Source organism: Dipodomys spectabilis, unplaced genomic scaffold, assembly GCF_019054845.1.
Source record: "Dipodomys spectabilis isolate Male_0828 unplaced genomic scaffold, ASM1905484v1 ptg000019l, whole genome shotgun sequence".
NCBI lineage: Eukaryota > Metazoa > Chordata > Mammalia > Rodentia > Heteromyidae > Dipodomys > Dipodomys spectabilis.
Window position 1 is genome coordinate 16,084,258 of NW_024870696.1, and position 17,058 is coordinate 16,101,315.

Sequence of the window (17,058 nt, forward strand, 5' to 3'; positions counted from 1 at the left end):
GTGAGTGTGTGTATAGGTGCTTTAAAGTTTTCAGCTCCAGCTCATCTTACCCAATTAGTGGTGCTATGAATTTGACATACAAGGGCATTTGATAAATTAACAAGCAATTATTTTTAGCATTGGGTGGCAGGTTGGTCCCTATGTAAATTGGCTCAAATGCAATAGCAGTCTATTAGTATTCACATAGGCGTTCATGAATGGCCCTGTTGGGCAACATTTCTCCACATAGACAGAATGGGGGGCTCAACCATCTTCAGCTAAGTTTCCCCAGAGTCCCTTCCTTCCATTCCAGACACTTGATGGGGGGGGGTCACCACGTGGAGGGGTGGGTGTGAGTGATTTTATGGGCTACACCTGGAAGTAGCACCTGGCATTTTTGTGGCCAAGACTCAGCCAAACTCAGAGCCAGGGAGGCAACAAACATGGCCCAGTGCTTCACTCAGGAAGGAAGGCAGGGATTTTGGAGAGCAGCCATCAGTTTCTGCCAGCATTGGAAAAGGCGCTATTCCTTAGTCAGACCTCAGGAATACCCCTGTTCTACTCCTATTTTGGGACTCAGTCCTTGGGGTGAAATGTTTTTCTCATGCGTGGTACCTAGCTTCTTTACAAGTAGTTTGTTAACTTGGGCTGAAGCTATGAGCCTGTCTGGGGGACTACATTTGAAGGGAAGCTACTGAAATGGCTGCAGAAGTAGACACACTGAGAAAAGCACGCTGCGCTGCTTCATTCCTGAGACTCCAGGTCTCCCCCCTGGAGACCCAGCCCTTGCTGCTCAGCCAGCGGCATGGCCTCCAGGTGAGGACTTGTTTTGGTGGAGGGAGGCAGTTAAGGCATTGTTGAACAGGATGCTTTGGTTTTCAGGAGGCCTTGGAGTGGGCTATGAAGAACCACTTGTGGGGTCATGCTTTGTTCCTTTCCAGCAAGATGGACCCACGGACCTACAACTGGGTCATGAGTGGGTAAGTCCAGCTTATAAAAGGGACTAAGGAAAAGAGAATTCTCCCCTCCAAAGGTGGTGAGGAGGTAGTGAGGGAAAAGAGAAAAATGCATCCCTCCTTTCCAGACAAGGTCTCGTTACGTAGCTTAGACTGGCCGAGAACTCATTAGCAGGTTGTCCTCAAACTTGTGATCTTCTAGCCTCAGCCTCCTGAGTGCTTAGATTACAGCTATGTGCTACTATGCCCTGTTTCTCCAGATTCTTATAACTTAGATACAGGAATTCTGTATTAAATTCTGTCTATCCACTAAGTGGAATGAAACATTTCAGTAATATTTTGTAGGGCCAGACTGTCTAACAATTAAATATGTTCTTCCAGGCAGTAATCTGCTCTGGTTCTATTGATGAGGGGAGTGAGGATCACCTAAGTTTCACTGATAGAACCTAAGGAGTAAGTGTGCAGGGCTTAGTCTTGCAGTGGGTAATGAGGGGTGGGCAGGGATATGGGATGGCACGATTGTGAGTTGTGGTGGGAAGAGGCTGTGCTGGGTCTATGGGAATCTGGAGATGGGTTTCTGTCTGAGTCTATCCTTCGGGCTCCAGCTAGCTCTCCGGGTGATAGGGATGAGGAGGGGGGCGGGGCAAATATCAGGGGCAGGCTCGAGTCAGGTGAGAGAGAGGTGTTACCTTTATGGGTTTCTCTTCAGGACAGTGGGGATACCCTTGCAGATTATGTAGACTCAAATCGGCCTGTTGGGCAGAGAGTTGGTTGAAATGATGGAGACCCATGGCCTTCGTGGCTGCACCACTGCCTAGGAGCCAGTCTCTATGACCCTGACTTCCAGTCTTCCTGGGGATGAGTACTTCTATACAGCACTTTATTATACCCAGTGGCTGGTATGGCAGGGAGTACTGTCATCTATTATGCTCAGTGCTCGGAGCTCCTATGGCAAGGATGTTTCAAGGGACCATTTTCCTCTGGGTTTTGAAAAGGAACAGCCCACATACCCAGGCTGTAGCATCTATCTCTGCTATAGAGTTTTGCCTTGGGCCATTGATTTTTGATGGGGCCCAGTGAATTGTGAAAAATATCTCTTACTGAGTACGCTTAAATCTCAAATCAGCTTTAGAGCTTATTATATCCTTGTTAAGCATATCCCATGGTTTGTCATCAGTAGGATTACTTCTGGTCCCTGTTCCACGCCTCTTTGGTCATTGAAAATGGCTATTTAGTGCGTGCAAGTCAAAGCTCTATAGACTCAAGCTTGGGATGAGGCAGAAAAATGGTACTGAGAGCTGTGGGTTTGGTGTGGAGGAGGAACTGAGGGTGGCTGAGAAGAAGGGACCCAGGAAGAGCTTCCAGGTAAACTGCTGGACTCTCTGGGGACACATGAGATGTGGGTGTTCATCTTGTTGACAGAAAGGTAAATCAACATGTTTACTCAAGAGTCAGGGCATCAGGGCTGGGCCTGGGGTCCCCACTACTTAGGAGGTGAAGATAGGAGGATTGCAATCCAAGGCCAGCTTGGGCAAAAGTAAGAGACCTGTCTGGAAAAATCAACCTAAACACATAAAAGACTTGGACATGGCTCAACTAGTAGAGACCCCCAAATTCAATTCCCAGTTCGAGCATTAGGGAAAAAGTACAGAGAACATATCTCCCAACTTTGAGGTCTACTTGGGTATGTCTGATGAAATGAAGATGCGGATGACCTTCCTCAAAAGGAGGCTATGAAAGAAATGCATAAAAAACAGAGTTGCTCAAGCAAAAGAAGCTGCTGAAATCAAGCTGAACTGAGCAAGGCCTTGTATGCCGGCAGTGGGACAAGGCTGCTGTGTTTGAGTTCCACCAACTGTCCTTTCTCTCTGCAGATTCACCACCACGCTAGCGCTCAATGATCCCCTGCAGACCCTCTTCCAGCTCATGTCCGGAAGGATCCCACAAGCAGCTACGGTATGCCTCAGTACCCTGTGTGACAGAATTCCTTCCACACCCTAGCATGCCACAAGTTGGAGGTGGGACAAATGAAGTGATGGCTTCCCAGGTGAAATCTGAATAATAATTGTTTGCTCATTTCTTGTACCTGGTCCCACGGTAAGGTCTATTTTTTTATTCTAATTTTTGCACCAGTGCAGGGGTTGAACTCAGGGCCTGGGCAATGTCCCTTAGCTTTTTCACCCAAGGCTCGGACTTGCTTGAGCCACAGCTCCACTTCTAGCTTTTGGGTGATAACTGGAGATAAGGATCTTCTGGACTTTTCTGCTGGGCTGACTTCAAACCACAATCCTCAGATCTCAGACTCCTGAGTAGCTAGGATGACAGATTTGAGCCACCTGCCCCTGTCTGAGTATTGTGATGTGTATTACTTCATTTGATACCTAGAGACAGAAGTGCTTATGCCTGTTTTGTAGATGTGGAAATCGGTGCAAAGGTGCAAAATGGCTCCAGGTCATGCAGTGAAGAGTAGGGTCATGGTTGGTCCAGGTCTGTTTGACTGTAAATACCTTGTTTTTCCACACAAATACCACAGTTGTCTGCTTTGCTATAAACAGTAATAGCCTATTGTTCTACAGGCTATTCACAGCAGGTTTCCATTTATGTACGTTTATTAGCTTAGGGTTCATGAAAATGTTCAGTTATATCTCAGTATTTTCTTATGCAATTATTTTAGTTTTATTTCAGGAATTCCACGTGTGTGTGTGTGTGTGTGTGTGTGTGTGTAAAACATATTAAAGATACACATGTGAATTTCATATATATATGTAATTTTCTTTTTAGTTAAAAATATCTTCTCTTTTTCTGTCTTTTTCCTCCTTCCATCCTCCTCTCCTCTCCTTTTTCTCTTTGCTTCCTTCCTTCTTTCCTTTCTTTCCTTCTCTCTTTCTTTTCCCTCCTTCCCCTTCTCAATTTCCCTCCCTCCCTCCCTCCCTCCTCCCTTCCTTCCTTCCTTCCTTCCTCCCTTCCCCCTCCCTCCCTTCCTCCCTCCCTCCCTCCCTTCCTTCCTTCCTTTCTTCCTTCATTCCTTCCTTCTTTCCTTCCTCCCTTCCTCCCTTCCTTCATTCCCTCCTTTTGCTTTTGTGTTTGTTCCATTTTTGTCTCTTTCCTAGAGTTTTTCTCCCTTTCTGTTTTGAGCTCTTCAGCCCACCTTGATTTCCTCCTGTTGCTCACTGGCTCTCTCTCTTTGACTGAAAATAAACTTCACACTTTTTCTCTTTCTTTTTTGATGTTCTTATGGCCTGTGACTTATTCTAAGAAAAAGGAAAGGGAAATGATGGCTTTGGTGCCGTCACTAAGCCAGTGGGCTCTTTTGGCCGTGGACTGTGCCGCACAGTTCAGCTGGATGGAAATGTCAGCTCTGCAATGAAACTGCATCGTGTCACAGAACAGCCCATGGAGACAATGATATAATTAGCCCATGGTCCACTGGGTCACACCAAAAAGGCCGAGTTAGCTCCTTTCTCCCACTTTGAGGCGAGAAACCCGAGAAGCTAGACGTGTTGTGCCAAGGTGATGTGTGATGTTAGCGTGCCTCCCAGCCCCTCACCTAGGACAAAAGGCTCCAGCTCAGCCCGTGATGGAGCGGGAGTAGCATGACCCTGCACACAGGCCACAGGCGTGGGCCTCATCACAGCCACAGCCGGTCTTTGCTCCTCAGCGTTGTGTGAACTTGACTTGGTTACTTTCATCTCCCAGAGCCTTAGTTCTGCATCTGTGTAGGGTTACAGTGAAAATGAGAGAACATTCTAGAACCCATCAACTGCTGTGCTTGGTGCATTGCTTTATGGTGATTTCAAACAGAAAATCATCCAAGGAAGGAGACAGGAAGATTACTTCCAAGATTACCTTTTTTTTTTTTAAGACAAGGAATTCTCTTCCGTCTTCCTGGCTTGCTAAAGAGTCCACAGGAAGAGGCCTGCCTTACATATTAAAGCCATGTTCAAGCTTGGCACTGTGATTAGTGGCAGAAGGACTTAACCCAGAGTATGGTTCATGGGCTGAACTTTGATGATCAATGAGAACTGTTGTTGTTATTGTGATTTATTATCACTACCTCATGATCTTCTTATCACTTCTATTGCATTACTCAAACAAGGAATAACTGTAGCGTGGAATTGGGTAGAGCATCTATTTCCTGGGATAATTATAAACACCAAACAATTACAAATAGTTTTGACCTTCAAATCTTAGCTATAATTATCAATCTTCTGCATCCCTCTTCTATGGGATACATTGAAGTTAGATTGTTGGTTTGCCTATCACCTCTTTCTTCTGCTTATGCTATTCTGTGTGTGTGTGTGTGCAGGCGCCCACACATGTATACACCCATGCACGCATGCATACCTATTATGGAATTTGTAAAGTATATAGTATTGTGCTGTTCACATTACATGATTTATTTTTGTTATTAACAGTAGCCTTGTTAGGTAGGAATTATGATTTCCATCTTAGAAATGAGGAAACAAAGATTCAAGAAAGATTAGAAAGCTGGCTGAAGGCCACACAAGAAGTATGAGGATTTGCGTGTGTTGTGCAGGTGACATCGTTGCTTGTTCACTGAGGGGAAGGCTGCCCCAGGGTGTGAGTTCATAGGGCAGCCCCGTTTATGTGGGGCTTCTTCATAGTTCCCTGACTCCGCTGACTCTCTCCTGCCCCCTGATGGATCCAGAGCCTCTTTATTGTCCCCAGAGGTAAGGCAAGAAGGAAATGCAGATTGAATGCAGATTGAATCCTGGTGAGGTGATTCTGTTTGCTTTTCGTTATTCCTAAGTGGTCATAGGAAGTAGACCTTATGGAGTTGTTATAAGATGAGGTGTGAAAGTTCTTTGGAAAGTCAGAAAATATTAACCATTCATTAAGACATTAGATGCCTGAACACTAAAACTTGGTGATGGATTAATATAGTCTCATCTATTTGTGAGACAAGGATGTTTGCTCTTCCTTCACTCAAAAACCAGAAGTTATTTTGGGTCTCTAGCTATTTTGAGTGAAGGCACTGGGAAAAAACAATTAAGTCTCTAATGTTCTTTTGTGTGTGTCTCCCAGTATCCATGCATGTGTGTATGTATACATGTATGCACATATGTACATATGCATGCATGCATGTATGTGTTTGCCTGTCTGTCCTTCTAGGAGCTTTGCTACCTTCAAGTTTTTGAGAGAGGGTCATGCTATGTTGTCCAGGCTGGCCTGACACTCATGGTCCTTATACTTCAGCTTCCCAAATGATGGGATGACAGCCATGTAGCACTATGCTAACCTGCATCTTCCCCTTCTACTATAGACTTTTTTTTTTTGTCGGTTGTGGGGCCTGAACTCTGGGCCTGGGCGCTGTCCCTCAGCTCTTCAGCCGAAGGCTAGCACTCTACCACTTGAGCCACAGTGCCATTTCTAGCTTTTTCTGCTTATGTGGTGCTGAGGAATCGAACCTAGGGCTTCATGCATGCAAGACAAGTGCTCTACCACTGAGCCACCTTCCCAGCCCACCTGCCCCTTCTTTAAAAAGACATTCTAAATCTGTGCAGAGCAGCATCGGAGGCAGCATGGTCGGCCCTCCCTGAACTCCTCTAACCAAACAACTGACTGCATTCTTCTTTACCTACATTTTGGGAAGTGTGAAACAACTCTGTAACTTTTCATTATTTTTCTGCTATTTTTTTTCAGTGTTGTGGGGACAGGCAGTGGGGAGACTGGAGGCCGCACTTGGCTGTGATTCTGTCAAATCAAGCTGGAGACCTGGAGCTGTATCAGAGAGCAATTGTCACCATGGGGGACACATTGGGTGAGCAGAAACCCACAGGGAATCTCTAAGACAGCTATAAACACTTGTCTTCAGGACCTTAGATTCCGGGAGGGTCTGGATCTGTGCCCCAGTCATTTCCCAGGACCTAGGAGACGCCATGCTTTGAGGTTAGAAATGCCAGGGAAGGAAGAGGCCCTTCTGGAACTGACTTCCCAGAATTCCTGCTGTAAGACCCAGTGCTCTGCAGTTTCTGCTCAGCAGTTGATTTTCCAGCCTTGGAAGGGAAAGCCTTGTACAGGAAATTACACAGGTGACATCTCACCTCCTGTGGCCGTTAGTACTTCAGTGACCTGGCTTAGTCAGATAGGAAATGTTCTTTTTGCCTGACTGGAATCATTCTGTAGCCTTTATTTCTAGCATCTCTCTGTGAACATGGCCTACATAAGCACTTAGGGGCCATTGAGTATTCTAGATCAGTGTTCTCAAATTTGGTCAGAGGGCAGACCATGTAGAAATCATGTAGAAAGCCTGTGGAAGTGGTGAGCCATTGTCCTGTTAAAGTTGAAGTAGCCAGACAGAAACTTGTGCCAAGTGATGGTCAGTCACTCAGCACCCTGAGCGATAGGGAACCCACGGCTGCCAGGCCATTCGGTAACGAGTTGGTAATAATCCATGTGAGTTTTATGAGGAAGGGAGTAGCTTTCTACTACAGGGGAAACAACTTTGCCTTGAGAAGCTGAGCTTGTTTCTCTGGGAACTCCACTCGAGGAGGATTACACCACTCCCAACAATGCAGGTGTCTCTTCGCAGCGCGCATCCTCAGGAAGGACTAGTTGGAAAATTCCCAGTGTGGCGTTGGGGTGGGGTGGGGGGAGAGAGGACAGGAGCACTAATGTGAAATAGTATAGCTTATTCTGGCTGAAGGGAATTTGTGATATTGGAAGCCGAATACTGATTGAGGAAGGAGTTCAGGTGTTTGTGGCCTATGGCTAGGAGAAGTCGGCCATGGCACTCTCAGAAGGGAGGTCTCTCCTAACGTCTGAGCCTGCTTTCCTATCCCTATCCCACCCAGACGATGGGCCTCCACCTGGGTTCTTCCATGACTGGGTCTTGCTCTGCTCCTCCTGCAGCTGGGAAAGGGCTCCTGGAGGCTGCTCATTTCTGCTACCTCATGGCTCATCTGCCTTTCGGCCACTATCCGGTGAAGACAGATCATCTGGTCTTGCTGGGCAGTAGCCATAGGTATGTGTGACTTCTGTGGGGGGAAAGGGCCTGGAAATGATGTTTTCTACATGGGGAGAAATGTTTCAGTTTTCATTTTCTTGTGTGAATTTCAGCGACTGCTGGTCTTCTGTACTTGGTTTTCTGTTCAGGTCTCTGGGCAGAATAACCAGTAGTCTCCCATCATACCACCAGGGGGCCTCAGGCCTCAGATCCTATTCCAGGAGGCAGTAAACTGGTACCTTTGTGGGGGGTGTATTGTGTGTATTTGGCCACTAGGTGGCACCCCAGCTCCACAATGAGAAATTTTCTATTAGGAAATAAAGTTTTGCATGTTGGAGGCGTAGGCCCTGTGTTAGGCAGCCCTGGGCCTTTTCTGGGAGCCTGTCCAAAGCTAGAAAATGAAAGGAGTTATGTTCAGTCCATTTTTGGGGGTACCAGAACCTCTACACTGACTCTGCAAGCCCACTTAGTTTCTTTGAGTCACTTACTCTCCTTTGGCCTTGACATCAGACTTTTCACATGGAAAGATATCAACAAGCCCTTAGACAATGGAGGATGGACAAATGGACAGACTCGGTTGGAGTGATTCTCTATGTTTTGCATCTCTCTACCCGTTTCTCCCTAATACTTACGATGTGGCTCTGGCCAGTTATGCCCTCCCTCCCCTCCTCCTCTCCCTCCCTTACTTCCTTATGGTAAACATTCCCTCTGTAGGAGGGAAACCCAGGAGGCCTGGAGAGGTTGAGAAAGTGGTTTAAGGCAGTAACGGGTGACACACCAGGTTGGACCTGGAGCCCAGGCTCCCCGGAGCCCATCTTGTTAACTGTGATCAAGCTGCCCACCCCCGTAGCCATGGTCCTGGGCACAGAGTGAGCATGTCAGAGAAGCCCTTTTAGGCTAGGGATGACAATAAAGGTGTTTGGGCAAATATGTCTCCCTTCTCATATTTGTGATATAGAAGGGCATTTCTGGAGATCATGCCCGAACTCCCTGGAAGATCTCTGTTTATTTTGGGCAGCTCAGGAAGCTGTTGAAGGAGTGGGGGGCTGGGGTGGGGGTGGGGGGCACATAGTACTCCCGTGCGCTTCACATCACATTTACCAAGTCTTTTTCCTCCTTGGCTGACTGAATGCTCCACCTGTGAAGACTGCGGTCTGCTTCTTGGCTCAGCTCTCCTCCTCATTCTCTGCCAGGCCATCCTTCCTCGGTGGCCCCGATGGGTCTCATTGCTCTTTCTTCTGCGCCGGTGTGCTCAGGCTGGGTGCTGTTCCCAGGGCCAGGCAGGCTTTAGGGCACAAAGCCTGGCTCTTACTGTGTGTAAGGGGAGGGCGCGGTGCTGCGCACACCAGCAAAGACAGAAGATGACTTCCTTCCTGTGGGCTCACCTCCTGGCCCAGAGCCCTGCTCTGTACCTTCTCCAGAGCCTAGCAGAGGAGGGAACCTTTTATTTTCTGTAAAGGGCCAATCGGATATTTATAACATCATTACCTGCCATATAAATTTAGCAATATTAGCAGAGAGGCTTTGGGTAGCCAATAAGAAGCACTATGTTGATTTGTCCTACCTTATACCAAATAATTTCTCAGGCCTAAGATTGCCTGGGGGCCAGATGTCCCCACCCATGCAAGAGGAGTGGAGGGCAAAGGAGACCAAAGAGCCACGTGGAAGCCCTTAGTCTCTTTCCTCTCTTGGAAGTACCTGTGAGAAGCCCAGCAGAGAGCTCCCCTCAAGCTGCAGTTGGTGTGCGCATTCCAGGGCAACCCATTCCTCCCTCAAGCTCTGTTCTTGTTATTCCCTGGTTTTAGCCAAGAGTTTTTGAAATTTGCCACCACTGAGGCCATACAGAGGACGGAAATCTTCGAGTACTGCCGGATGCTGGGCCGTGCCAAATCCTTCATCCCTGCTTTCCAGGTAACTGAACCCAGACAGTGCCAGCACCTTGGCTGGGTCAGATGGGTGTGGACATGGGAGAATGGTCAGCTCTGTTATCTACTGCTTTTCCCTTACTAGAGTGAGTGCAGGAAGGTTTGGGGCTGCTTTCCACGTGTTAAAGGGCTATGTTTTCTGACGTGAAAGCGAAGCCTTGTAGAGATCTCTCTGCTAGAGGCTCAGCCTCACTCCTGACACCTGGAAATCCTGCTGCAGTCCCAGGCCTCCTCCACCTACCATCTCTGCTCTGTCCTCCTGGTTCACTGTCACCAGCAGCAGCTCCTCCTCCTCCTCCTCCTCCTCTTCCTCCTCCTCCTCCTTCTTCTCCTCAGTATACACATTCTGTCCCTGGGTGGGGGGGGGGGGTAGGGGAGTATGAGCCCATCCAGGGATGCTCGGCCTTCCTTTTTTTTTGTTGTTGTTGTTGGTCATAGGGCCTGAACTCTGGGCCTGGGCGCTGTCCCTCAGCTCTTCAGCTCAAGGCTAGCGCTCTACCACTTGAGCCACAGCGCCACTTCTGGCTTTTTTCTTTTTGCTTATGTGGTGCTGAGGAATTGAACCCAGAGCCTCATGCATGCACCACTGAGCCACCTTCCCAGCCCCTGCTAGGCCCTCCTGCAGGAGACTTCCCGACCTGACCTTGGCCTTCAAGGTCTTGCCCTGCTCTCAGGGCCTCGGCTGGGCAGGTGCACCCATACTTCTCTCTCTTCTTTTTTCCATCCTCATCACCTGTCCCATTGCTACCTTCCATTCATGAGCGATGCTGCCATCATGTTATCCTCCTGTCCGATCTCCAGAGTGCTCCAAGACCTGGCATCATACAGCCTCCTCTCGTCACTTTGTGGGGATGACAAGGATGGCCCTTGGTGATCAGGGCTATGAAAGGGGCCTAGACAATACAGCCAAGGACTGAGGTAGTTGGTTGCTTTAACTAACTACAAAAGTGCCAGGTTTAGAGTGACTGTCCTTGTGCTGACACAATTGTGGTCACAGCACTGGCTTCTGGGCCCCGTGGGACATTTCATTCACTCTTCTTCTTTTTCAAGGGCAGATACTTTTTCTCCTTGCTGAAATTATCTTCTTTTGCCACAGACCTTTGTATCTCTTTTACTGCCAGGTAGTCGGCGTGTACACAGTAACAATGCAGCAACGACAACGCAACACACATAAACACACACACACACACACCTACCACAAAGCAAACACACCCTTGGGAATGAATTATGATGTATCATCTCTTCTTTGACAGTTCTGTCAACAACTCACTTTTCCAAGGAAAGCCTTGTCTACCGGCTTCGGTCTCTTCCTTCCCTTTTTCCATTTATCCCATTGGTCAGTTATTTTAGTATTACTTTGGGCTGACAGTAATTTTACTGAAACTTTTAGTAGTGTTTTGCATGCTTGGCATTGTGCATTTGTTTTAATCCTGTAAGATAGGTATGGTCACCCTCTCCTTTTACGAGTTATAACCTATGGGCTCGCGTCCCCTAATAACATCCATCCTAAGTACTTCTATGGATGCTCTTAGAAGCTTCACAGAAACCAAGCAGGGGGGTGGTGTCATCATTCCCCCATGCTGGGTGAAGAAAGGGGGTGCGTGGAGAGGTGAGGTGAATAGCCCCGTGCTTCACAGCTCAGGTGGAGCTTGCATTTGATCGGGGCTGTCTGACCCCCAAATCCTCAGGCTTGATCTTGCCTTTGTCACTCATGCTTGTATTTGTCATGCTCTTCTGGGCTCTATTTTTGTGTCTTCATACATGACCTGGTGTTTGTTTGGGCTGTGCTATATATAGTCAGGCTCTCTGGGGTGTGGGCTGTTGGATAAGACAGTGAGCAGAGTCTGGGAGTCTCAGCTGATATGGTTCCCATCCTTTTGTCGTCCCCCCCCCCACCGTACACAATAGAGGAACTGCAGCCTGGGTTTGGAGGTGAGCCCATAAGCAGATAAAATGTCCCAAATGGCACAGGGCCCTTGATATTTGGATTGCCAGAGTTAGCAGAAGCTGGCAGTCAGCTGACTTCCAAGAAGTCTTATCTACATTTCTCTCTGTCTCTATCCCTGCCTGAATGGATTCCTCTCTGGCCCTGTTCCTCCTTACAGGTGTATAAACTCCTTTATGCATCCCGGCTGGCAGATTACGGCCTAGTGTCCCAGGCCTTGCATTACTGTGAAGCCATTGGTGCGGCCGTCCTGAGCCAGGCGGAGAGCACTCACCCTGTGCTATTAGTGGAGCTCATCAAGGTGAGCATCTCAAAGGCGTTTCTGCAGGTGTTTTATCTTCAGTGTTCAGAGAAAGCCATTGTAGAGCAGCTTAGACTCCACATTTCATCTACTTTGAACATACTGCAAAATTGGAGCCCATGGCTGTCTTTGACCACATATGCATGCCCTGATGTGATAAGCCGAGGCCTCCCCCCCCCCCACACACACACAAGGAAGGAAGCAGGAGGCGGATGGGGAAGGTGGGGGAGGGGCTTCCTGAGAAATTCACTCCTGCATCTGCTTTTCTGATACAGTAGAACTGCATGCTACGGTGAGCTGTTTACATTACCAAGGTGAAGCTTAGAAAATACATTTTAGTGCTTACAACAGGAAATGATCCTTATTAAAATGCTTTTAAATGCATGGAATATTTTATCACATGTGGGATACATAAAAAAAAAAAAAAGGAAAACAAAAACATATCAGCCCTTAGTTCCCGGGGAAGAAAACAACTATCAGGCAAATAGTTGTTCCAATTAATTGAAGAATAATCCATTAGTTAGGAAGTTAAAAAGTCAGTGTGCCCTTAAATTTCTGTTTTTATTTTAGATGAGGCTCAAGTGTTGGATTCAGTGACCAGTAATATCTGTAGGGCTAAGCCCCCTCCACCCCCCATACTCCGAAAATCCTGCCAGCAGGAGCTCAGGGCCCCAGGATGGATAGTTAGGAAAGTTTGGGGATACAATAATGAAATAAAGCCTTAAAAAACAAAGTAGCAGGAACTGGAAGATGTGTTGTCAAGGGGAGGGGAGGTGGAGGGGAGGGAGTAGATGCGGGGCGAGGGGAATGATGGGTGAGCACAGTCATGGTATTCAGTGTGTGCATTTGAAAATTAAGCTAGGAAATCTGAGAAGGGTAGGTGGCGTTGGGAGAGGTGGGGCAGAATAATGGCATGGTGACAGTGACCAAGATGCGTTGGGCTTATCAACAATTCAACATGTTGGATTGAAAGCCCTCTTTGCAACTACTTAAGGATAATAAAAAGATAAATTAAAAACGTACACAAAGTGGCATCGCTGCCATCTGGAAGCTTGTTAAGATTGCAGATCTTGGGCTCTGTCCAGAGATCAGGGACCAGAATTAGTGATCCTTGTGGGTACCAAAGTTCAAAAAGCTTCTTCTACGGAGATGGCAACTTTGCAGAGCAAGGAAGTCGAGCAACTGTTTCTGCCCATATTTTGTTTTGTATCTAATCCAGATGGGCTGCTTGTTTATGTATGTCACAATTTTGGGAGCATATCTGCTGAATTCGTTATTTCTCAATTATTGCTTAGCATTGAATTTACAAGTGAGTTATAGCTCTCTCTCCTTTCCCCTTATCCCCTCCCCCCTCGGTCTGTTGTATTTCCATGGCTCTCCTCTTCTCTCTCTCCTTGCTTTCTTTTACTCTCTGAACCTGACCTGTCTGGAAACCCGGTACAGCTCGCAGACAAACTGAAGCTGTCAGATCCTCTGGTTTTAGAAAGACACCGCGGGGACAGGGAACTGGAGCCAGATTGGCTAGTGCAGCTTAGGAAGCTACACCAGGAACTAGAGGTGAGGAGAATGGGCTGGGGTGTTCCCGGGGTGGGCCCTGTGTTTTAGCAAGTGCCCAGGCCCCACTGTGGGCTCTCCCATCGCCCTGAGGCGCCGCCGTCTAGGAAGGGTGCCTGATTTTCCCTGCAGCTGCTGCTCTCCAGTGCAAACCTTTCCCTGGTGTTTGCAGGCTACGCAGAGGGGAGCGCTCTTCCAAATGCTCTTGCGGTTCTCTGAGGACCCAGGGACTGTTTCATGACCATCAAAGCTTCCCCATCTCGGTTAGGAACAATGGATCACAGCAGACCCGTGTCACTTTCATGTAATGTAGGGCAATTGCTTAAAAGACTTCCGGGCCTGTCCTTTTTGTTCTGACAATTGCAAAATCTGCTGGTCATAATCAGAACAGTAATTGGAGCAGGGCCTCCCTCCATTTTCTTTCTTCTACTCTGCTCTGAAGAAAGGACAAAGTAGACTTTTAAAAAAGCACACAGGGCCGCTTCTCCCTCGGCTGGAGAGGCCTATGGTTTAGTTGCTGCCATTTTGTCCCTCCCTCTGGCAAGGGTGGATGACACTGACTGTAATAATGACATCCCTGCCTGGGAATGAGGATCCCCTCCATGGGACCCTACTCCGCAGTTACCTTCCTTTGTTACTCACCCCTAACAGGAAGTTTCTAGTTAATTTCAACTATTCCCTCCCCCCCCCCCCAACCCTGCCTTTGTGTTGCTTACAAGGATTTTTAATTTATCTCAAATAGCTAAAGGTAGCTGGAGACATTGGTGATCCTCCAGCTGCCCACTCAGATGAGTCCGAAGCCAGAAGAACCACCACAGGTACCCAAAATGATCACCTGGCACTTAACACTCAAACTGTTGGAGAAAAAATAGTTTAGCCATGTCCTCCTTCCCTTCCCACGGTGGGTGCGCCTTTCTCTGTGTATGTCTGACTCCTTAGTCTATGCATCCCCTCCGCAGACACCTCCACCTCCCTGCAGTATAGTTCTTGCTTTATAGCCTGGGCTTTTAAATACCTGGATATTGTGCACGTTGTGTTGCATTGCTAGTAGTTTTGTAAACTTGCCCCCGTGGGATTAAGTTTCTTGAGGTTAGAGCTGTTAGGCTATCTGAATCTTTTCCTAGTGTTGTAGACATTAGGAACACTAGGAAACTTAATTAAACACATTCATTGTTATTATCAAGGCGATCTACAGAGGGGTTACAGTTACATAAGTCAGGTAGAGGGCACATTTCTTTTTGAACAATGTCCCCCCTTCCCTCGCTCTCTCCTACTTTTCCCCTCCCGTCTCCACCCACAGGTTGTATAATTCATTTTCAACTTGGTGCCGAGTTGGCTTACCCTGTGTCCCTCCATGTACCTTGAAGATTGTTTCTCATGATCAATTGCTGTATAGCTGCGAAACCCCTATTTTTCAAAGTGTTTTCACAGTGTCCTTCAGGATGCCTCTGGCCCGAAGGTGCTGTGTCCCTAGGGAACTCCACACCCTTCCCCCAGTGACGCCCACGGTGGAGGGTCTGCTGGGGCTCTGGCCTCTTCAGTCTTCTGGGCTTCCTTTAGGAAGGGGAAGGATGGAAGAGGAGGCCTTGGTTTCTGAGTTGTGGCTTTGCCAGAGTCAGGCTGGCATCGCTGGATGGTGGTTTCCTCCCAGCCCCGACTGCAGCTGCCCAGTGGGGTAGGTAGACTGGCAACCACACCAGTTGTCTGGGCCTGGCTCCTTGGGCTTTGGGCTCCAGGCTAGTGCTCTGCCACTGCTCTACTTCTGGCTTTTTGTTGGTTGGCTGGAGATCAAATCTCATGGACTTTCCTGCCCAGGCTGGCTTTGAATCCCAATCCTCACATCTTAGCCTCCTAAGTAGTTAGGATTACAGGTCTGAGCCACTGGTACCAGAAAGGCCTGATGCTTTAAAAGCAAAGCCATCATTTTTAAGGTCTGATTTTTTTTTTAAAGTATTGAGGATTGAACTATGGCCTCATACTTGCTAGGCAGGTGCTCTATCACTTGAGCCTCAACTTTTTTGTTGTAGTTTGTCTTTCAGATAGAGACTCACACTAACTTTCCTGGGGCCAACCTTGGACCTTGATCTTTGTACTTCCTCCTCTTGAGTAGCTAGTATTACAGGAGTATGCTACCATGCTGGCTGATTTGAGTTTTAACTGTAAGCTTTTAAAGTTTCAAATATTTAAGTCCACTAGGAAATCCTTAAAGAAAAAACTATTCTCCCCCAAATCACAAGGTATGGAGTTAAATGGGACAGTAAGTTCTACCCTCCCATTCCATGGATTAAAAACTCAGAGATTAGCCAAGCACTGGTGGTTCACTTCTGTAATCCTAGCTACTCAGGAGGCTGGGATCTGAGGATCTGGATTCAAAGCCAGCCCAGGCAGGAAAGTCTGTGAGACTCTTATCTCCAATTAACCACCAGAAAACCAGAAGTGGTGCTTTGGCTCAAAGCGGTAGAGTGCTAGCTGTGAGTAAAAAGAGCCCAGGGATACCATCCAGGCCCTGAGTTCAAGTTCAAGCCTCATGACTGAAAAAATTAGAAAAAGCTCAGCGATCATCTGAAGAAGTGAGGGAATAATTCTGAAAGAGGCAGCGAGGGGTGTCACAATCACTCTGGGTGTTGCTCGTCATCACATACATAGAAGTCAATCAGACAGCTGGTCCTGTCATTACTCTCCAAAGTGGGCAAGGCCAGGAGTGTGTCTGGTGTGATTAGTCCTCGAATTGCACGTTTGGGGCCTAACTGCTTCTTCTTTCTCCTTTGTCTTAGATACTTTCTACCAGGATCTTTCGGGACAGCCAGGCTCCTCAGAAGACCCTGGCTACAGCTCAGCCCTGTGGTCAACACCTGAGCAGACAGGCCCCACCCAGCCCAGCCCAAGGCAGCCCATCTCCCTCCAGCAGGATCCTTACCCAGGGGGAGGCGGTTCAGGGCACCTGGGGGCCTCAGTGCCTCTTTATGCTGTTCCTGAGACTCCCTACTCAGGGATCAGCACTGGCGGTGGCAGCGTGGCAGTAGCAGGAGCTCCTGCAGGAAGGGCTTGGGAAGAAACACTGCATATACATCCTACCCCTGGTAAGACCTGCCACCCTATCGGGATACAATGGGAATGGAGTCTTATAGGAAGCCGTAGGTAGAGGAAGGTGCAGGGACATGCTGGAGTTGGGGAAGGCATCGATGTGATTGTGTGGTTGAGTCTGCCCCGTGTTGGCCTATGTGCTGATGTTTTGCATCTACCTTGCTGTGTGCCAGCCCAGCTATCTCTCTACCTGGGCAAGCAGAGCAGAATGGACACAGCCACTCTGTCCTCTCCTATAGTTTATCATGGAGAGACTTCAGAGTGAGTAAAGATAATCCTGACTGTGCCTTGCATGCACTGTAGTACAGGCCAGGCCATCTTTCTGATCATCTTGCCCCCAATGGATG

General features: G+C 47.9%; 1 protein-coding gene across 1 annotated transcript in view; it reads left to right on the forward strand.

The window, feature by feature from the left end:
* Positions 1–17,058, forward strand: part of LOC122103777 (protein transport protein Sec16B-like) — a 38,323-nt gene that overhangs the window by 14,393 nt on the left and 6,872 nt on the right. Inside the window, exons 10-18 of the mRNA XM_042674429.1 lie at positions 862–959; positions 2,810–2,891; positions 6,600–6,717; positions 7,809–7,920; positions 9,708–9,813; positions 11,933–12,073; positions 13,517–13,630; positions 14,370–14,445; positions 16,402–16,707. Of these exons, the coding sequence (XP_042530363.1) occupies positions 862–959; positions 2,810–2,891; positions 6,600–6,717; positions 7,809–7,920; positions 9,708–9,813; positions 11,933–12,073; positions 13,517–13,630; positions 14,370–14,445; positions 16,402–16,707 (1,153 nt within the window). The remainder of the gene's footprint in view (positions 1–861; positions 960–2,809; positions 2,892–6,599; positions 6,718–7,808; positions 7,921–9,707; positions 9,814–11,932; positions 12,074–13,516; positions 13,631–14,369; positions 14,446–16,401; positions 16,708–17,058) is intronic.